Source organism: Antechinus flavipes, chromosome 3 (genome assembly GCF_016432865.1).
Source record: "Antechinus flavipes isolate AdamAnt ecotype Samford, QLD, Australia chromosome 3, AdamAnt_v2, whole genome shotgun sequence".
NCBI lineage: Eukaryota > Metazoa > Chordata > Mammalia > Dasyuromorphia > Dasyuridae > Antechinus > Antechinus flavipes.
In genome coordinates, this window is record NC_067400.1 from 612,684,545 (window position 1) to 612,705,656 (window position 21,112).

The following is a 21,112-nucleotide window of genomic DNA, read 5'->3' on the forward strand; positions in this document are numbered from 1 at the left end:
ATAGAACTAGCAAGAGCGATCCAGGAACCAGGGACTAGCTGCCTACAATCTCTGCCTGCGTCCCAGCTTAGGGCAGACTTGTCCATCCTAGGGTCTGAGTGCTGAGGTTGGGAAGGGGACCCCAAAAGTCTGGGATCACAGACCGGTGTCTGAGGTGTCTCAAAAGAATTTGCAGACTTGAATTCATCTCCTTAGGCAAGGGGCAAAGTTGATTGTAATAGTAACGCCATTACAAAGCAGACTGAATTCTAAGAGAATTCAGCAGAGAAACAGGAGCAAGGAGACACATCTCTGCAGCTTTCAATCATTGATAAGCTATTTCTATGGCTCATGGGTAGGAAGGAGGAGTGGGCTCCAATTTGGTTCTCCCTGACCCACTGACTATCCATCTGCCAGTCAGCAGTGAATTGGGGAGCAGAGTATCCAGAGGCCAGAAGCCATCAAACAGATGGGGTGTGGAAGTTTCCTGAGGCAGACTCCAAAGCCAGAAGAGCTAAAATTGCTGACTAATTGCCAGAACAGAAGCCCCTGTAAAATCAAGGGACCACCTATTACATCATGGGAAAAATCCAGATCTGGAAACTCTAACTAGAATTAGGGGGTGGGGAACAGGGAGACAGCTTGGCTATCACTTCACAGGCCATAACGCAAAGCCATTGGGCCAAAATCTGCCCCTAGTCAGGAGTCCCAGGACTTAGAGTTTCCTATCCCAAGCCCCTCACTTCTCAGAGAGGTCACTCCCCTAGGATCAAAGGCCAGATTTGACAGGGTCTCCCGATCCCAAGCCCAGAAGCCCCCTGGAGTTAGCCCCAGGCCATGATGGATCAGTCCCGGAGCCCCAACCTCTCCAAAGATGCTGGCATATTGGGGGGGGATGAATAGAGAAAAGCTGTGGGTGCTCCGCCTCTGGCTGGGGCATCTGGGTAGAGCACGTGCTCTGACAGAACTCCTCAGGGGCAGCCTGAGCAGTGAGCCCCAGGCCTCATCCCAAAGTGAGCCATGCCGGTGTGAGCAGCGCCAGAGGCGAGGGGCCACCCCCACTCCATTCAGTTCAGTCCAACTCTAATTAACAAGCATTTGGGGGCTGGATGCTGGGGGTGTGAGACAAGAATCAAGTAGCTCGTACCCTTGGAGGGCTTACGGAGGAGGGAATGGGGAGAGGGGAAAGGACAGGAGGTCCCAAGACTGAGCCCCAGCTGAAGACTAAGACTTGGGAAAGTGCCAGGACCCGGATATAGGTGTTGGTATTGTTGCTGGCAGAAACCAGAGGAACCTTGTGTTGGGGAAAAGGGCGGAGGGCCAGCGGGTAAACAGGGGCCCACCACCCACCCTCAGCCTTCCTCCTCAGCCCAGGGCCCACCTAGCTCCCATCTGGCACCCTGGTCTCAGGGCACCTCAGCCTCCATCCCCCAGCTGTCTACCGCAGGCTTAGATACAGCTTCGCTGCCTTCTCGGGGAGCTCCCCTATCCTCCCAGCCCCAATTCCTCGACTCCATCTTCCCTAGGACCAAGGTGTGGGACTTGCCCCTCCCTCCAAGCCCTTCCTCACTCCCAACCTTCCCAAGATGGCCCCTCTTCGCCCTCCCACCGGCCCACCTCAGCCCCTGCCCTGGACTTCCCCTCCATCCCAGAATTTGTGCTCACCCCGCCCCAGCACCCCCTCCAGGAAATTGGCACCCTGTGGGCCCAGCTGACCCAAGGTGTGGTCCCAAGCTCCCTTATAAAACCCGCTCGATGGGGCTGCTCTGGAGCTCCTGGGACCTGAAGGTGAGCTGGTCCTGCCCCACCCCAGAGCCCGGCCTTCGGCTCTCAGCAGGGCTGCGGACATCCCCCTCTCCGGGTCTCCCCTCCTCCGGGGCCCTCCTGGGGTCCCAGCCCAGGCCTCCCCTTGCCCGGTCCTGCCTCCATCCCTCCCACCCCAGAAGCTGGCTTAGACGGGCCCAGCCCCCCAGGGACAGTGTTCTCCAGGCACAAAAGACTTTCCTTCTCCCTTACAGAGATGGGGGCCCAGAAGAGCTGGTGGCCAATCTGGGCTGGAGTCAGCTTCTTGCTGGGTGAGTATAAGCCCGGACTCCTGGGACGTCCGTGGCTCCTCTCCTCCCGGGCTCCCAGGGCTGCCGTCGCCCGCCATTACTGTCCGCCTAGAACCCGCGCTGGCTCTTTGTGAGGTTGCCTAGTTGAGAGCCACGCTCCCCTTTCTCTGCCTCCCTTTCTCTCATGGAGTGCTCCTCGGCCTCCCCCCAGTCTCTGCCCTGGGGAAACTGAGGCACGGGGTGTCACCTCCATGAGCATTTGGCAACCACAGGATGGCGAAAGGCAGAAGGAAGGAGAGAGCGCTGGGGAGGGGGAGGATTCGTGAGCTGCCTGTGCTCAAAGTCTGGAAGACCCAAGGAGAGACTTTTATCCCCGCTTCTCCCCTGGCTTGTGATTGGGCCCGAGCTCTGGAAATACCCATCTTGCAGCTGGGCAGCGGAGAGCCCTTCGCCGGCCCCCTCGGGGGGGTGTGACTGGCATGGGGAGAGAGCTTGGTGATAACTTTCACAGGGCGGGGAGAGGGATTAGAAAGTGGGGGAGGGAGAGCAGAGGGGGAAGAGCTGGGGGCCCGGTGCCCGAGAGGGGGAGGCCAGCAGAATCAGGGGCCTCCGAGTGGGAACCCCAGCAAGCACCGGCTGAGACGGGAAGAGAGAGGGGTTGGGTAAGAGTTGGACACCTTCTGTGTCATTGCATAGACACGTGTGGGCAGATACATACGTGTACACTGTGTACATGTGTGTATATATGATGCATGCTGTGGGTGCTTATACACTTGCATAAATGAATACACACACATGCTTAAATATATATGCCCCCATGGAACACATTTATTCACATGTTACAAATGCAGTAGACATGCTCATATACATGTAGATGTGGCACATTTGTGCACATGTTTAATATGTTTATATCCATGGACCATGTGTTTATATGTATGTAGCTATAGCATGTGTGATATATTGATATGCTATATATGAACGTGTAGTGTGCACACTATACACACAACATATGTGCACATACATGTGTATATGACGTGTATATGTGCACACTGTGGTCTATATTTTATACACGTGTGTATGAATACACACATGTGTTTAGATGTCTCCATATCACGCTGGGAGCGATATATTTCTATATGTAAGTAAAATTTACATAGGCTTCTAGGCACATGTATGCACACTGGGTATGATCTATCTGTGTGCATCTGTCCATAATGTGAATCTGTATTAGGAACATATTTGTCAACACGTTTCGCTGCCTATGTTTGCACACTGTGTGGTGCATCTGTGTGCATGGGGGTACGAATGTTTATTGCAGGGTGTGGGTGCGCTGTGCTGACATGTTTAAATACATGTGTGTTTGTGTACATGTGTGCATTGTGTGTGTTATAGTTCGGTACAAATGTACATGCGTGCGTTTGTGTATGTATTTGTATATAAATGACACGGCTGTATCAGAGGCATAGACGCTGCATGGAGACATGCACCCTGGGTAATATTTATATGCACGTGTACAAGTAGACCTAGAGTGTGCATTTGCCCATATTGTGTAGCATGCACAGAGAGGAGCTGGAGCCTTTCTGGGGAGCGAACGAGGGAATGCACAGAGGAAAGGCCAGGGGGCCTAGGGCAGAGCCCGGGGACGTGCTCATGCACACCGTGCAAAGGGTAAAGCCCTGAACTCCCCAAAAGCCAGGGAGAGTCAGCACCAGCCAGCCCTGGGGAGGTCGTTGGCGAATCTTAGAGAAAGTAGCTGTGATTCATTGGCCGGGAGAGGTGAGATGGAGAAATGGAGGCACGGGGTGGACAGCTTTCCCCGGGCTCTCAGCTGCAAAAGGGAGAGAGACCCAGGATGACAAACAATAAGCACCTCCTCTCCCCCACCCTGCAAAAAAGTCCTTGCACGCAATAGCCCAATTCTGTTGTCAGTCTCCTGGCATTTATTAAGCACCTATTGTATACCAGGCACTGGGATAAGTGCCAGGGATATAAAAATAGGAAAAAAAATCCCTGCCTTTGGGGAGCCCACAGTCTAATGGAGGAGAAAACATGGAAGCAATTCTGAACAAACACATTATAGCAAGGATAAATAGTAAGAAAGCAACAGACTGGGAAAGGCTTCCTAGAGAAGTTCGGATTTTAGGGGGAGTTTGAGGGAAGCCTTCAGAGGGAGGTGAGGAAGGCAAGCATTTGGCCTTGAGAAGGCAAGAGAGACACGGGATGGAAGGAGGAATAGGGAGGGAAGGAAAGCTAAGAGGCCCGGAAAAGTGGGAAGGGACAAGGGCATGAGGGGCTTTAAGGGTTAGAGCATTTTATATTTAATGCTGGAACCAGGGGAGGTTAGTAAACGGTGGTGGGGAGGGGGGAGACCTGAATTTTAAAAGATTTGATCACCAAAGAAAGGATGGATGGGAATAAGAAGACATTGGAAGAGGCAGCCGCCATCCTAGCAGCTACTGCAGCCGTCCAGGAGTGAGATGATGAGGGCCGGTACCCAAGCAGGGGCAGTAGCAGAGAAGGGGACTTTTCAAGAGCTTTAGAAGTGGCAGGATTTGGCCACAGAGAGGGTACAAAAGGTGAGAGACGGACGCTATTACTTAGGTTGTAAGCCTGAAGGATTTGGGAGGGGGAAGAAGAGTATTACCCCCTACAGTAATAAGGTAGCAAGGGGGTCAGCTTCAGAGATAAAATAACACGGGGGGTTCTGGATGCTTAATTTAAGGCATCCAGGAGACATGCGGCTCCAGGCAGGTGGAGATTTGAGACTGGATGGTCCTCCTCAGCCTCTCCCCATGGGTGACCCCAACCTCTCTCCCACTCCCTAGGGCTGGCTCCCAGGGCCTCTGAAGGGTGGGTAAGCGCGGCTGGCTGGGAATTCCTCACTGCCTTCCTGCAAAATGATGACCCTGGCTACAGCTCAGCCCACCTCCACCTCCTTCTCTCCAGCCTTACCAGCAGCCCCGCCACTGTCACCATTCTAAGCCAGGTGACTAAGACCTCAGAGACTGTCACCGTGGGTACAGGACAGACGGTTACGGTCAATGTCAGCAGTGCGGCTGAAATGACCAGCAGTGCGACTGCCCCCCGAGCCATTGTCGTCCGCTCGGACCAGGCTATCATGGTCCAGGCGGTCAGCGCCAAGCCAAACTCGGCCGAACTGACCTTAGTTTACCCCATCGACATTCTGGGCACTGAGTACTTCGTGCTCACCCCTCCAGGGACCTCGGCTAAGAATGTCAAAGAGTTTGCGGTGGTGGCTGGGGCCTCCGGGGCCTCCGTCACCGTCCAGCTGAAAGGCTCGGCCACTTTCCAGGGCCGGTTCCACCCGGCGGGCAGTACCCTGGCGCTGGAGCTGGGGCCCTATGCCGTGGCGCAGGTACAGAGCTCGGCCGACCTCTCTGGCTCTCGGGTGGTGGCCAGCCGCCCGGTGGCCGTGCTCTCCGGCCATAGCTGTGTCCAGAAGCACACCTCCTGCAATCACGTGGTGGAGCAGCTGCTGCCCCGGGCTCACTGGGGAACCTCTTACGTGGTCCCTGCCGTGTCCTCCCAGGCTCGCTACGACATGGCTTATATAGTGGCTGGCGAGACCACACGGCTGACTTTCAGGCACGGGGGCTCTTCTGGCTCTCGGGGGCTCCAGGCTGGCGAGGTAATGGAATTCGATATCCGCCCGTCCTACCCCCTCTACCTCTCAGCCAGTGCCGGGATCCAGGTCCTGCTCTTCGGGACAGGGGCCGAGCGAGGGTCAGTGACCTACGGCCCCTTCCTGGCCTTGGTCCCTCCGGTGGATAGCTACTGCTCATCCTACGTGATCAGTGGGGTGCCTGGGACCGAAGGCATCGCCCTCCTGGTGGCAAAGACAGACGCCGTGGGAGGCGTTACTATGGACGGCCAGACTCTGGGGCCAAAGATCACGTGGGCAGCTGTGCCCGGCAGTGAGTTCTCCTATGCAGAGATGAGTCTTGGGACAGATGGCGGGAGACACAGTGTTGAGGCTGGAAGTCCCTTTGGGCTGCTGACTCTTGGGCTGGCTCCTTCTGTGGGGCTTGGGATGGCAGCTGCATGTGGCCAGGGTGAGTGACGGGAGGAGGTGGCGGCAGTGGGAAGGGGTCAGACCCATCGGCCATCCTCAGCCTCATCCACGTGTCCCTTTGACTTTCCTCATCACCAGCAAGGAGGCTTCTAGGCGGTACATTTTTTAGTTCATCAGAGTGCTCTACAGACCACTAGGACAGAAGGAGAAAATAGATGAGCAATTTAACAAGCAGATCAGAAGTCCGGCAGACGGATGTGGCCTAATAGTAACAGGAGATCTCATTTTATAGACATTTACAAAAGCAGCTTCTTCTTGTTGTCTTAATTAGATTCTTTACAAGGTAGAGAGAAACCAATAAGGCAGAATTCTATATTGGACTGGACGTTTAGCTAGTGCCGGGATAGAAAACTGACCATTGCATCCTGGAATTTGTGATAGAAAAAGAAAAAAAAGTCATTTTGTTTTATTTTATTACATTTTTAAATTTAAATTTTTGTTTAAATCTCGTATTTTCCCAATATATCTTTTTAACCAGAGAGCAATCCCTTGTGACACAGAATGAAATAAGAAGGGGAAAAAAGATAAGCAAAAGTGACTTGTCATCCAAGTCAGAAAACATACGTAGTGTAGTGTTCCATATCCATCATTCCCCACCCTGGACTTTAAGGGAGATTTCAAAGCGTCCAGAGGAAGAATACATAGAGGATGAAGATTGACCCTATAAGAATGGGAGCGTCATAATTAAGAATAAGTTATGAGTGATGAGAAGAGCTAAAAAAAAGTTATTTAAAAAGGTTTTGGAATTTTTTTTAAAGCTAAATTTAGGAAAAGGTAAAAGGTAAAAACTTCTGCCTGAGATGGAGAGGAATTAGAGAGATTAAATTCTCATCTCAGTTCTTTTTTTTGCCACCAAGTCTTAGAGTAGAAAGCAAATATGAGAAATGGCCAGTTGGGATTCAATACCCCCGATAAGCAATGAGCTTAGCAGGGAGCGCCCAACTGCCCCCTGGGAGTCTGAGCCACCGTGGCAGATGAATGTGCCCCTGGGTGATCGAGTGGCAATGGGAGGGCTGACCCGTGGTCAGCCATCTCTGAAAGACCGTGCCCTTGGATGTGCTCAGACCTGGATGAACGGCATTTTCTATTAACGAATGAGTCTCAGCTGGGGAGGGCTGGGGGGGGTGGGTAGATAGCCCATGTTTGGTCTCATTTTGTTTTAATGTTCTATCAGTGGCTAGTATGAAAGCATGAATAGTCTTATCAAATGTATCAAATGATCACATCACAGTAGCAGTCAGGAATTAACAAAGGATGAATTATTAAAAATTAACAAAAGAATCCCATTAATGGGAGTCAAGGTAATATTAATTTGGGGGTCTAAGAAATTTCCACCTAAGTACAACAAGGTCAAGATCTGGTTAGATTGCAGTTTGTTTGGAAAACAAAAAAAAGAGCCGAGGGTTTAAGTAGACCGCATCTCAATGTGAGACAGGGCAGCTGGAGAGGTTGGGCTTCCCTCACGGGGTAGAGGGAATTGAGTAAGAGCACCGTTAAAGGGGGTAAATGTAGAGACTCGGCCTTGGGACTAAAAGCCCCTCAGGAGTACAAGAGGGCGAAGATCTGGGAAGAACGTGCTTTTTCTAAGCAAGAGCTGGGGGCTTTCGCACTCAAGTCCAACGTGAGTTGCCAGGAAAAGGTCCCAGAGAGAAGCAAAGCTGCTAAGGATGAGGAGCTCCTCCTCTTCCCTTTAAACCCCGACTGTGGAATAGTGGTGGGTCCTGGGCGCCGTCTGTGGGAATTACACTGACAATCTGGAGCGGGTCCAGAGGAGGGCCGACAGGATGGGGAGGGGTCTCTGGTCCGAAAGAGGACCCCTAACTAAACTATAAGTTTCACAGCAGGAACTGTTCGTGGTTCGCTTCTGTCGTCCCCAGCCTTAGTACCTTTGTGCCTGGCACACAACTGATGCTTAATTAATGCCTGTAGAACTAATGTAATCTTTCCCAACAGTTTCTTGCTTCACTCCTCAGCTGCCCTTCCCATTTCTTCTCCCCGAGTTCTCTCCCCTGTACCCTCCATCCGCTCACCAGCCCTTCCTCCGCAAGGGCTACCTCTCCGCCTCTCCCCCACCCGTAACTGCTGTTATTTTTCTCTCTTCCCAGTCCCCCTGCCCACCGCGGACGCATCCTGCTCTGGGGTCAAATGTGGGCCCCAGGAGCGCTGTCAGATGGTGGCTGGCAAGCCCACGTGTGTGGCCGCCTCCAGCGCCACGTGCTGGGCCCAGGGCGACCCCCACTACACGACCTTCGACGGCCGCCGCTACGACTTCATGGGCACGTGCTCCTACACGCTGTCCGAGCTCTGCGGCTTTGACTACTCCCTGCCCTCCTTCAGTGTGGAGACCAAGAACGAGCATCGGAACAGCAAGAAGGTGTCCTCCGTGAGCCTGGTGACCATCAGCGCTTACAGCCAGGTGGTCTCCCTGGCTCGAGGGGAGCACGGCTTTGCCCGGGTGAGCTGGGCACTGGGATGAGGGCCCTGCCAGCCACGCCGGCCGGGGCCCACCCCTTGAATCCCACCCTTGGGCAACTCGGGAACAAAGGCGGGATCTCGGATCTAGAGGAGGAAAGGATTTCGGAATGCATCCAGCCCAGAAAAGCAAACCCCGTCCAGAGAAAATAAAGCCACGTGCCCAAGGTCTCCCGGGCAGCAAATGCTAGAACCCGGTCTCAGCCACGCCCAGTAGGGCCGGAGCCCCTGTTCGGGGGTGGGGGGACATGATCCTGTCCTTGGGAAGCCCTTCCTCTACCCCCCTGAGCTCCTAATTCCCAGAGGGACCGTTTCAGGAGAGGGGAGGAGTCGTTCTGGGGGCTCTGAAGGGGAAGAGGGCACCCGTGGAGCTGACCGACCCTGCTTCCTCCGCAGATCAACAACCAGAAGTCTCGGCTGCCGGTGTCCCTGCACGACGGGAAGCTGAAGGTGTTCCAGAGCGGGACCCAGGGGGTGATCGAGATGGACTTTGGGCTTCGCATCACCTACAACTGGGACTGCCGGCTGAGCCTGACCCTACCATCCCGCTTCCAGAACGAGGTCTGCGGGCTCTGTGGGAACTACAACGGGGACCCCGCAGACGACTTCCTCAAGCAGGACGAGACCCTGGCCGCCGACGCCGTGGAGTTCGCCGAGAGCTGGAAGCTCGACGACGGTGACCAGTTCTGCTCCAACGACTGCCAGGGAGGCTGCCCCAGCTGCACCCCCGGGCAGAACCAGCACTACGAAGGCGACAAGGTCTGCGGGATGCTGAGCCTGGCGACGGGCCCCTTCGCCCTCTGCCATGGCGTCCTGGACCCCCAGAGCTTCCTGAAGGACTGCGTCTACGACCTGTGCGCCAACAACGGTGACCGGCCCAGCCTGTGCCGCGCCCTCGACTCCTACGCCACGGCCTGTAGGGAGCAAGGGGTCACCATCCGGGACTGGCGGACCGCTGCTGGCTGCCGTGAGTGTCTGGGGAGGGGGACAGAGGCCCCGGGGAGGAGGAGTGGTGGGAAAAGCCCTGCGGGCCCCAGCACGGCTGGGTGTCCCAGCTGCTTCTGTCCTTCCCCTGCCTGGTGCGGACCGTGGGGGCGGGCACAGGGGGGCAGCACAGCCGGCCCGGGCGCTGGGCTGCTAACGCCCCTCTGCCTTCCCCACAGCCATGACCTGCCCTCCCAACAGCCAGTACTCCCCCTGCAGCAGCGCCTGCCCCGCCTCCTGCTTCGGGGACTTGGCCCCCGCTGACTGCGACTCCCGGCCCTGTGTGGAGGGCTGCGTGTGCAAGAAGGGCTTCCTGCTGAGCGGGGACGCCTGTGTGCCCAGCGCGTCCTGCGGCTGCCAGCACCAGGGCCTCATGCTGGCCCCCGGGGAGGCGGTCTGGGGCGATGAGCTGTGCCGCGAGCGCTGCGTGTGCAACGGGAAGACGCAGCAGGTGGAATGCAAGAACACGGGGGGCTGCCCGGCGGGAGAGCGCTGCCGGGTGCAGGGTGGGCTCCAGGGCTGCTACCCAGACCGCTTCGGGACGTGCCAGGCCTCCGGGGACCCCCACTACATCAGCTTCGACGGGCGGCGCTTTGACTTCATGGGCACCTGCGTCTACCTGCTGGCGGGCTCCTGCGGCCAGGACGCGGCCCTGCCCTCCTTCCGGGTCCTGGTGGAGAACGAGCACAGGGGCAGCCAGACCATGTCCTACACCAGGGCCGTGCGCGTCCAGACCCGCGGCGTGGAGGTTGCCGTCCGCAGGGAGCACCCCGGCCGGGTCCTGGTGAGTGCAGGGGCTCCGGGGGGCGGCCGGGCCGAGCAGGAGGGGGCAGTGCAGCGGGAGGGACCGGTCACTCAGAGGCCCGACACCCTCGGGGGGGCTTGCAGGCCACTTTGGTCACTCTCGCGCCTCCCACGGGCACCGGGGGTTACCGAAGGCCCCCTCGGCCCCCGATGACCCTGCGTCCCTCCGCCTGCCTGCAGGTGGACGGTGTGCTGCAGTACCTGCCCCACCAAGCGGCCGGGGGCCAGGTGCAGATTTTCCAGAGCGGGTACGACGCCGTGATCCGCACCGACTTTGGCCTGACCGTCTCCTACGACTGGAACGCCCGCGCCAAGGTCAAGGTTCCCGTCAGCTACGCCAACGCCCTGTGCGGCCTCTGCGGCAACTTCAACGAGGACCCCAAGGACGACTTCGCCCTGCGGGACGGCTCCCTGGCCGCCGACGCCTTGGCCTTCGGCCAGAACTGGCAGGAGGAGGCCCTCCCCGGCTGCGGGGCTGGGAGTCCGGGCGAGTGCCCACAGCTGGACACCCTGTTAGCGCAGCAGGCGCAGAGCAAGAAGGAGTGCGGGCTCCTGAAGGACCCGGCGGGGCCCTTCCGCGACTGCCAGGCCAAGGTGGACCCCGACAGCTTCTTCCGGGACTGCGTATATGACCGGTGCCTGCTGCCCGGCCAGCCCGACGCGGGCTGCGATAACCTGGCTGCCTACGTGGCCGCTTGCCACGCCGCCGGGGCCACCGTCCACCCCTGGAGGACTGACCACTTCTGCCGTGAGTAACAGCTCTGGGGGGCCGGGGCCCAGGTGGGGGAGGGGGAGGGTCCTGGGGGGAAAGAAGAGTCCTAGAGATCGGGCTTCAGGCCCCGCCTCGGACACTCGGCCCCATCACTAGTTTCCTGGGCTCAGGGATGGTCCCCAAGGGAGAGATGAGCCCCCGGTCCCCGGAGAGACCCCTCCCCGCCAGGGCCCAGGTGACCCCCTCCTTCCTCCCCCAGCCGCGGCGTGCCCCGCCCACAGCCACTACGAGGAGTGCTCCCGGGGCTGCCCCGCATCCTGCAGCGACATCTCTGTGCCCGGGGGCTGCGGCTCCGAGTGCCGCGAGGGCTGCGTGTGCGACGAGGGCTTCGCTCTAAGCGGGCAGGACTGCGTGCCCCTGGCCCAGTGCGGCTGCCTCTTCCGCGGCGTGTACTACAGCCTGGGCCAGTCCTTCTACCCGGGCCCCGGCTGCGACTCCCTGTGCCAGTGCGGGGAGGGTGGTGTGGTCACCTGCTCGCCCTCCGCCTGCGGCCCCCACGAGGACTGCCAGGTGGCCGGCGGCGCCCTGGGCTGCGTGGTCGTGGGCTCGGCCACCTGCTCGGCCTCCGGGGACCCCCACTACACCTCCTTTGACGGGCGCAAGTTTGACTTCATGGGCACCTGTGTCTACACCCTGGTGCGCACCTGCGGCTCTCAGAGCGGCCTGGAGGGCTTCGAGGTCCTGGTGGAGAATGTGGCCTGGGGCAGCGGGGCGGTCAGCGTCACTCGGGTGGTGACCGTCCGCGTGGCCGACGTCTCCTTGGTGCTGGAGCAGCACCAGTGGAAGGTCAAGGTGAGGGTCACCCGGAGAGGGCGGGCGGGGGGGGGGGGAGCGGCCCTCGAGGATTCTGGGCCGTCCCGCAAGAGGGGGGAGGCCGGAGGTGGGAGGCCAGCCCTGAGGCCCCTGCATCAACTATTACTTCTACCCAAAAAGGGCTCATTAAATCTTATTTCTTATCATTTATAGTCTCCATGACACTTGTCTTGCTCATCATAAATTAAAGACCTCGAATAACTTCTAAAACTACTAAAATAGTAATAAACAAAATTCACCCCTCCCTCCCTCTCCCAGGTGGACGGCGTGGCCCTGAACTTCCCCGTGGTCCTGTCCGGGGGCCATGTCCGAGCCTACCAGCACGGGGCGGAGGCTGTGATCGAGACTGACTTTGGCCTGCGGGTGGCCTACGACCTCGTCTACTCCGTCCGGGTCACCGTCCCCGGCAACTACCACAGCAAGCTCTGCGGCCTGTGCGGGAACTACAACGGGAAGCCCGAGGACGACTTCCAGAAACCCGACGGCCAGCTGGCCAGCAACCCCGCGGCCTTCGGGGACTCGTGGGAGACGGCCGTGCCCGGCTCCCCCTGCCGCCCCGTCTGCGACCCCGACTGCCCCAGCCCGCCCCAGTGCCGGCCCGAGCTGGCCGAGACCTACGGACAGGAGCGCTTCTGCGGCTTCCTCACCAGCCCCCAGGGGCCCCTGGCCGCCTGCCACGCCCTGGTCAGTCCCGGGGGCTACTTCGACGACTGCGTCTTCGACCTCTGCCTGGGCGGGGGCAGCCAGGACATCCTGTGCAACAGCATCCACGCCTACGTGGCCGCCTGCCAGGCCGCGGGGGGCACCGTCCAGCCCTGGAGGAGCGACAAGTTCTGTCGTGAGTGACCCGCGGGGGGCGGTGGCAGCCTGAGGGGCGGGGTGGGAGCGCTAAGGATGGGGGGACGAGGGACAAACGGGGACTGAGGGGCAGAGGGGACAAGGGAAAGAGGGACCGAGGGGACAGAGGGACAGAGGGGGACGGGGGGACAGAGGGACAGAGGGACAGGGGAAAGAGGGACAGAGGGACAGAGGGACAGAGGGACAGAGGGACAGGGGGACAGAGGGACAGAGGGACAGGGGGACAGAGGGACAGAGGGACAGGGGGACAGAGGGACAGAGGGACAGAGGGACAGGGGGACAGAGGACAGAGGGGACAAGGGAAAGAGGGACCAAGGGGACAGAGGGACAGGGGGACAGAGGGACAGAGGGACAGAGGGACAGGGGGACAGAGGGACAGAGGGACAGAGGGACAGAGAGACAGAGGGGGCCTGGGGGACAGAGGGGGACGGGGGGCTGGGGGACAGAGAGGTGACAGGAGAATTGGGGGGGCCAGAGCCCTGTCTTTTCACTCCTCGGCCATCTGGGACACATTGGGTGGCTCCCCTCCTGCCCTCACCCCTCGCCTATCCCCTTCCACCCCCAGCCCTGAAGTGCCCCCCCAACAGTCACTACGAGCTGTGTGCCGACACCTGCTCCCTGGGCTGCGCGGCCCTGAGCGCGCCCCCCAACTGCCCCGGCACCTGCTCCGAGGGCTGCCAGTGCGACGTGGGCTTCGTCTCCGACGGCCGGGCCTGCATCCCCCTGCAGGACTGCGGCTGCTACGTGGACGGCAGATACTACGAGGTGCGTCCCCCGCTCACGGGCCCCCGCCCCCCGGACCCTGCTCCGCTGTCTCCCGCCGCCTCTGACCCGAGGGGGCTGGGCAAGGCCCAGGCTGGGGGTGAAACGCCCGTTCCCTTCTCCCTCGCAGCCCAACCAGCCCGTGCTGCTCCACAACTGCAGCCAGCAGTGCACGTGCCGCCCCGGGCAGGGCCTGCAGTGCCAGGACCACAAGTGCGGCGCCGGGCAGGCGTGTGAGCCCTCAGACGGCCTCCTGAGCTGTGTGACCAAAGGTGAGCCTGGGGCCGGGAGGGAGGGAGGGAGGCCCCGCGGGGCAGAGGCGCTTGGCTCCTGGGGGCCGGGAAGGGACCCCAGGGACTGGGCCGAGGGCCCCGGGGGCAGGGGCTGAGTGGTTAAAGGGAAGAGAGACCTGGGGCCTCTGCAGAGAGGGCCCGAGGGTCTCAGCCCCCCCCCCCGGTCTCCTTTGTGCCCCCCAGACCCGTGCCAGGCTGTGACCTGCCTGGAACAGGAGACGTGCCAAGTGCAGAACGGCCAGGGCGTCTGCGTCCCCAACTACCAGGCCACCTGCTGGCTGTGGGGGGACCCCCACTACCACTCCTTCGACGGCCGAGACTTTGACTTCCAGGGCACCTGCTCCTACGTGCTGGCGGCCCTGTGTGGGGGGCCCTCGAGTCTCCCCGCCTTTACAGTCACCACCAAGAACGAGAACAGGGGGAATCCCTCCGTGTCCTACGTGCGCCTCGTCACCGTCACAGCCCACGGGACCAACATCTCTGTGCACAAGGGCGAGGCCGGCCGAGTGCGGGTGAGGGCCCGGGAGCCTCTGGGCGGGGGCAGCGGGGGCTCGGGGCCACAGCAGATGGAGCCTGCGCCCGGGGCTCGCTTTTGGGCCTGCGCAGCCGTGCCCTCATGGGCAAATCACAAGGTCCCCCCCGAGCCTTGGTCCCCCCATCTATCAAATGGGGATAATTATTCCTCAGGCATTTGTTTTGTTTGGGGTTTTTTCCATTCCATTTTCTTTATTTTTTCCTTACTTTTTAATTAAAGTTTTTGTTTCTAATACAAACACGGATAATTTTCAACACTCACCTCACGACACCCATGTCCTGATTTTTCCCTCCCTTGCTCCACCCCCTCCCCCAGGCGGCAAATGACCCAGCATAGGTTAACCGTGTTTCCACAAATCTCATGCCAGGGAACTGCTGGGAGGTTCAGACTGAGGGCCGGGCAGAGGCGTCAGCCCTCCTCGGGGGGGTCTCTGGCTGAGTGGGAGGAAGCCCCCGGGGTCCTAGATTTGGGGAAAGGAGACTCACCGAGCTGCAGGGAGAGGCTGAGAAGGGAGAACTTGAACTCAAGCCCAGCCCTCGGTCTCTCCCCAGTCCTTGGGTAGGGAGGGCGGGTGCGGGAGGCTCTGGGCCACCTTGGCCTGATGCCGCCCCCGGCTGTGCCCTTTGTCCCCCAGGTCAACGGCGTGCTGACCACTCTTCCGGTGAGTGAGGCCGGAGGGCGCCTGGTGGTGTCCCAGGGCCCCGGCCTGGCCGTGCTGGACACCGACTTTGGCCTCCGGGTCACCTACGACTGGAACTGGCGCGTGGAGGTGACCCTGCCCAGCAGCTACCACGGGGCTGTGTGCGGCCTGTGCGGGAACCTGGACAAGGACCCCGCCAACGACATGGCCTTCCCCAATGGGACCCTGGCTTCCTCCATTCCCAGCTGGGGCGGCAGCTGGCGGGTGCCCGAGTGGGACCCTTTCTGCTGGGACGAGTGCCACGGGAACTGCCCCATGTGCGAGGAGGACAAGAAAGAGCAATACGGGGGCCCCGACTTCTGTGGGCCCCTGGCCCCCGGCGCGGGGGGCCCCTTCTCGGCCTGCCACGCCCACATCAAGCCCGACCCCTTCTTCACCGGCTGCGTCCTGGACGTCTGCCTTGGAGGCGGCTCTCAGGACATCCTGTGCCCGGCCCTGGCCTCCTATGCAGCCGCCTGCCAGGCTGCTGGCATCGCCATCGGGGAGTGGAGGACCCAAGCCAAATGCCGTGAGTCTGGGGAGACGCTGCCCGGGGGGGGGGGGAGGAGACGCTGCCCGGGGGGGGGGAGGAGACACAGCCCGGTGGGGGGGAGATGCTGCCTGGGGGTCCCCGCAGCCAGCCCCTCTCCCTGCGGCTCTACCTCTCACCCAGACTCTGCCACTTCCGTCTCTTACAGCGTACCCTTGTGGGCCAAACAGTCACTACGAGCTGTGTGGGCCAGCCTGCCCGCCCAGCTGCCCGGGGCCAGACCCCGCCCCGCCGTGCTCCGGAAAGTGCTCCGAGGGATGCCAGTGCGACGACGGCTTCATCCTCAGCGGCAGCGTCTGCGTGGCCCGCGAGGGTGGCTGCGGGTGCTGGGCCAACGGCACCTACCACGAGCCCGGGGCCGAGTTCTGGGCTGATGCCAGCTGCTCCTCCCTGTGCCGCTGCGAGCCCGGCCAAGGCCAGCTGCTGTGCTCCCCGGCCAGCTGTGGGCCCGGCCAGGAGTGCGCCCTCCTCGCCACCGGCCTCCACGGCTGCCGCCCCCTCAGCACCGCCACGTGCCAGGCGTCCGGCGACCCCCATTACGTGACCCTGGATGGGAGGCTCTTCAACTTCCAGGGCTCCTGTGAGTACCTGCTGAGCGGCACCTGCACCGACCCCCAGCCCGGAACGGAGACCTTCTTCGTGACCGTGGCCAACGCCCCCCGTGGGAACAAGGCCGTCACCTACACCCGGGACGTCACTCTGCACATCTACGACCACAGCTTCTCCCTGGGCAGCTCCTTCCCCCGCAAGCTGAAGGTCAGTCAGAGGGCTCCGGAGGCGCCTGGGGGGGCTCGTGGGACGCCCACACCCACCGGCTGAACTCTCCTACCCTCCCCCGGGGGCCCAGAGACTTTTATCCAAAACAGCCCCGACATCAGAATGCCCCCAGAGGGATGGGGGGAGGGGGGCACTCGATGTCATCGCTCTAAAACCTCCTGGACCAGCTCGGCAAGCCCTTAGAGTTAGTGGTCAGAGACCCCGAGGGTTAATCACCTGCCCCTGGTCAGCCGGCAGCGGCCGGTCTAACAGCAGCCTCTCCATCAGGGGCTGGACCATAAGGAGTCACAAGTGAGCAGATAGCGATCCGAGGGGGGAAGCGGGGGGGGGGAGAAGGGCGGGAGGGGAGACAATCTCACTGACTCAGGCCCAGAAGGGGGGGCGGGGAACCGTCATGGAGGGGCCCCTTGCGCTGAGCCTTGGTGGATGAAAGAAGAGGTGAGCCGTCCATCCCAGCCAAGGACCCCACCGCGTAGAAAGGAAGGCAGAAGGGAGCAGCCCCCACAGACCGCGCCCTAGTTTGTCAGCTGCCCCCACCGGCCCAAGGGGAGGCCATCCTCCTTTCTCAGGCCCCTTCCTGCCCTTTCCCCTAGGTGGACGACCAGCTGGTGGCCCTGCCCTTCCGGCTGGACACGCGTCTCCAGGCGTACCTCAGCGGCGCGAGCGTGGTGATAGAAACGGTTTTCGGCCTGACTCTGACCTTTAACGGGGACAGCCTGGTGCGGCTGCAGGTCCCGGCTCCGTACGCAGGCGCTCTGTGCGGCCTCTGCGGGGACTATAACGGGGACCCCGCCAACGACCTCACCCCCAAGGGCGGCCAGCCGGGCAGTGATCCCGTGGCCTTCGGCAACAGCTGGAAGGTGGGCGGCGGTCCGGACTGTGGCGTCTGTCCTCCCAGCGAGTGCCCGGACAGCTGCAGCGAGCAGGAGCAGGCCCAGTTTGGGGGCCCGGAGGCCTGTGGGCTGATTTCGGCAGCCCAAGGACCCCTCGCCGCCTGCCACAGCCTGGTGGATCCCACCCCCTACTTCAAAAACTGCCTACTGGACGCCTGCCACGCCCAGGGTCATCCCAGCGGCCTCTGTCCTGCCTTGGCCGCCTACGTGGCCGCCTGCCAGGCTGCGGGGGCCCAGCTGAATGAGTGGAGGCGACCAGACTTCTGCCGTAAGAGCTCCTGCCGCCACCCCCCATCCCCCAGCCACTTTTCCTTCCCCATTCACTTCTGCCCCTGCTTCCCCCCCACTCTTCAAATCCCCTGATCTCCCCCATCTGCATCGGTCACCCTAACCCTCCCTCCCCCCTGCATCAGTCACCTCTCCCCTTCCCCTTCTCCCGCTCTTCCCTCCCTCTTATTCCCCCTCCTCTAACCATCTTCTTCCCCCCCCAGCCTTTTCCTGCCCTGCCAACAGCCACTACCAGCTGTGCAGTGACTCCTGCCCGCGGAGCTGCCCGGACCTCTCGCCCCCGCCGGGCTGCGTGCCCGCCTGCCGTGAGGGCTGCGTGTGTGACGCGGGCTTCGTTCTCAGCGGGGACGCCTGCGTGCCCGTGGGCCAGTGCGGCTGCCTCCACGAGGGCCGCTACTACCCACTGGGGCAGACCTTCTTCCCGGGCGCGGTCTGCGAGCGGCGCTGTGAGTGCGGCCCCGGCGGCAAGGTCACCTGCCAGGAGGGCTCCCCCTGCGGGCCCCACGAGGAGTGCCGTCTGGAGGGCGGCATCCAGGCCTGCTACCCCACGGGCTGCGGCCGCTGCACGGTGTCCAGCAGCATCCACTACGTGACCTTCGACGGCCGCGTCTTTGACCTCCACGGCTCCTGCTCCTATGTGCTCACCCGAGTGTGCCAGCCCCTGCCCGGCTACGAGGACTTCGCCATCGTCCTGGAGAAGGGCGCCGATGGAGACCTGGAGCACGTGCTGGTGACCGTGGGAGACCGGACGGTGGGCCTGGGCCGAGGCCTGAAGGTAGGGGCCGCCCAGCTGGCGGAGCCCAGGCTCGGGGCAGGGGGGAGGGAGGAGACTCAGAGAGCGTGGGCGCCCGGGGATGGGCGTGTGGCGGCCCCGACGTGAGTGCAGATCCCGCGGTCACCTTCAAGCCTGGTACGGCCCCCCAGGAGGAGGTCGGCCTAAATGCTTCCCTGCCCTGACCCGGGGCCTGGGCCGCAGGGAGCATCATCCTACCCAGGAGCACCTGGGGCCAGAGCGTTATCCGGGGGCAGGGGGGACCCTGAGGGGGCAGCAGGGCTGATGCCCCTCCCGGGAACCTGTGCCCACAGATCACCGTGGATGGGGAGCTGGTGGCGCTGCCCGTGGCCGCCGGCTCGCTGAGGCTGACCCCGGAGGGCCGCAACGTGATCCTGCAGACCACACAGGGGCTGCGGCTCCTCTTCGACGGCGATGCCCACTTGCTGCTGTCCGTGCCCAGCCCGTACCACGGCCACCTCTGCGGCCTCTGCGGGGACTTCAACAGCAACTGGAACGACGACTTCCGGCTGCCCGGGGGCAGCCTGACCTCGGACGTGGACACCTTCGGGGCGGCCTGGCGCGTGCCCAGCTCCCCCGGGGACCGGCCCTGTGGCGAGGGGGCGGGGGCGGGCTGCTGCCCCGTTTGTTCTGCGGAGGAGACCGCCCCCTACGAGAGCCTTCAGGCCTGCGGGCGGCTCCGTGACCCCCAGGGCCCCTTTGCCGCCTGCCACGCTGTGCTCAGCCCTTCCGAATACTTCCGCCAGTGCGTGTACGACATGTGCGCCAGCCGCGGCAACGCCAGCTCCCTGTGCCGCAGCCTGGGCACCTACACTGCGGACTGCCAGGCTTCTGGGGTCACTCTGAAGCCGTGGAGGAGCGATAAATTCTGTCGTGAGTGACCGTGGCCGGAGGACTGGAGCGGAGGGAGGGAGGGAGGGAGGGCCAGGCAGCTCCTGGGTGAGGCAGGGGGCTGCCCCCCCCCCAAAAAAAAAGCCCTTCTCTTTCTATGTGAAAATCACAAATAATGTCCTTATAACGTGTAAGGAGCTGAGGCCCTGCAGCCGTATGTCTGAAAAGGCTCCAGGGCTTTCAGTGGACCACAAGCTCAATGAATAGCAGTGATGGGGCGGGCCAAAAACACTCTCGGGGTCCCACAGGGGAGACGGGAGGAAAACCTGGGCCCCCGGCCCTCACCTGCCCCCCTTTTCTCCCCCCCAGCACTCAGCTGCCCGGCTCACGGGCACTACTCAGGCTGCGTTCACGGGTGCCAGGCCTCCTGCGCCGGGCTCTCTGGCCTAGGGGGCTGCACCCCCCGCTGCTTCGAGGGCTGTGCCTGTGACCACGGGTTCCTGCTCTCCCAGGGCGCCTGCGTGCCCATCCAGGCCTGTGGCTGTGTCCACCAGGATAGCTACCTCCCGGTAAGGGGTCGGGGCAGGAGGGAGCCAGGGCACCCCGGGGGGCACCAGACACCCTGAGGAGCACAGGGCACCCCAGGGAGAAACAGGACACCCTGAGGGGCACAGAAAGATAAAGGACACCCCAAGGGCACAGGACACCTCAAGGGGCACAGAGGGGCACAGGGCACCCTGGGGGAAGCCACACTTAATCTGAGCCCCCTTTCCACCTGCTGACAGGCCAACTCAACCTTGGTGAATGCGGACTGCTCCCAGCAGTGTACCTGCTCCCTGGGAGGCAAGCTGAGCTGCCAGGCCATGAGCTGCCCCGCAGGCAGCATGTGCCAGCTCCAGGGAGGCTCCAGGGGCTGCAAGGGCCCCATCGGCGTCTGCTCCCTCTCCAGCAGTCTCAACACCTTTGACGGGCTGGAGGTCCCGGCCGGCGCCGCCGGCATTTACGAGCTCTCGGCCCTCTGCTCCAAGGCCAGCGCGGGCGACTCGTGGTTCCGCGTGCTGGCCGACTTCCGGGCGTGCGGGAACGCCTCCGCGAGGGTGAGCCGGGCCCACCTCTTCTTCCCGGACGGCCTGGTCACCCTGACGGCGACTGGACAAGTGTGGGTGAGCACCCGCCCCTGCGCGGCCCCGCGCCCTTCCTGGCCCGGCCCCACGCGCGCTCCAGGGGCGCTGGGTCTCGGCTTCTCAGCCCCCTTTTGTCTCCCCCGCCTCAGGTGAACGGACAGCGGGCGACCCTCCCGGCCGAGGTGCTGAGCTCGGTGTCGGTGCGTTCGGCCGCCGACAGGTCGCTCCAAGTGCGCCAGGAGCGCGGGGTGCGCGTCTGGCTCAGCCCGGCTGGGGAGCTGCACGTGACGGTGGACGAGGCCCAGGCGGGCAAGCTGTGCGGCGCCTGCGGGAACTTTGATGGGGACCAAAGCAACGACGGGAAGGACTCGGGCACCCTGCGGGGCTGGGAGGCCCAGGACTTATCGCCGTGGTGAGGCCTCGGGATGTGGGATCCGGGGCCCCAGGGGAGCGGGGCTGGGGGAGCCCGGAAAGGGCCGGACTTGGCTTGGGGGGCCGAGGGCAGGCCTGGACCCGCTCCCTCTCTTCTAGCTCCGCGTGACCCACGGACCCGCCTCTGCTGGGACGCCTCCGCATCGGCGCTGGGACGCCGGCGCCCTCCTGTGATGGCTCTGTGGCCCCCCGGAGGGAGGGGGCGGGGCGACAGACCCCCCCCCCATTAGTCAATGAGACCATTTCTGAGAAATGTTAATAAATGGTTAAATACCGTCTGGAACAAGTCTGCGCCTCGTGTGTTCCGTTCCCTAGGGCACCGCATG

General features: G+C 62.0%; 1 protein-coding gene across 1 annotated transcript; it reads left to right on the top strand.

Annotated features, from left to right (window-relative positions):
• Positions 1–1,976: 1,976 nt before the first annotated feature.
• On the top strand, positions 1,977–21,072 carry FCGBP (Fc gamma binding protein). Its single transcript, XM_051989008.1, has 19 exons — positions 1,977–2,054; positions 8,232–8,581; positions 8,995–9,565; positions 9,762–10,366; positions 10,567–11,134; positions 11,358–11,950; positions 12,230–12,809; positions 13,395–13,594; positions 13,722–13,863; positions 14,068–14,396; positions 15,054–15,627; positions 15,797–16,404; positions 17,019–17,586; positions 17,810–18,381; positions 18,693–19,272; positions 19,600–19,799; positions 20,016–20,393; positions 20,504–20,766; positions 20,886–21,072. The coding sequence occupies exons 1-19, from the start codon at positions 2,000–2,002 to the stop codon at positions 20,893–20,895; spliced, it is 7,746 nt and encodes a 2,581-aa protein (XP_051844968.1). The 5' UTR covers positions 1,977–1,999; the 3' UTR covers positions 20,896–21,072.
• Positions 21,073–21,112: the final 40 nt, after the last annotated feature.

What these genes read in the sequence shown, in the direction of transcription:
- FCGBP (XM_051989008.1), top strand. Translation starts at nt 2,000, where the DNA reads ATGGGGGCCCAGAAGAGCTGGTGGCCAATCTGGGCTGGAGTCAGCTTC. An exon ending in AGCACCCCGGCCGGGTCCTG is followed by an intron (nt 10,367 to 10,566) that starts GTGAGTGCAGGG and finishes GCCTGCCTGCAG; the next exon opens with GTGGACGGTGTGCTGCAGTA. An exon ending in CCTGAGCTGTGTGACCAAAG is followed by an intron (nt 13,864 to 14,067) that starts GTGAGCCTGGGG and finishes TGTGCCCCCCAG; the next exon opens with ACCCGTGCCAGGCTGTGACC.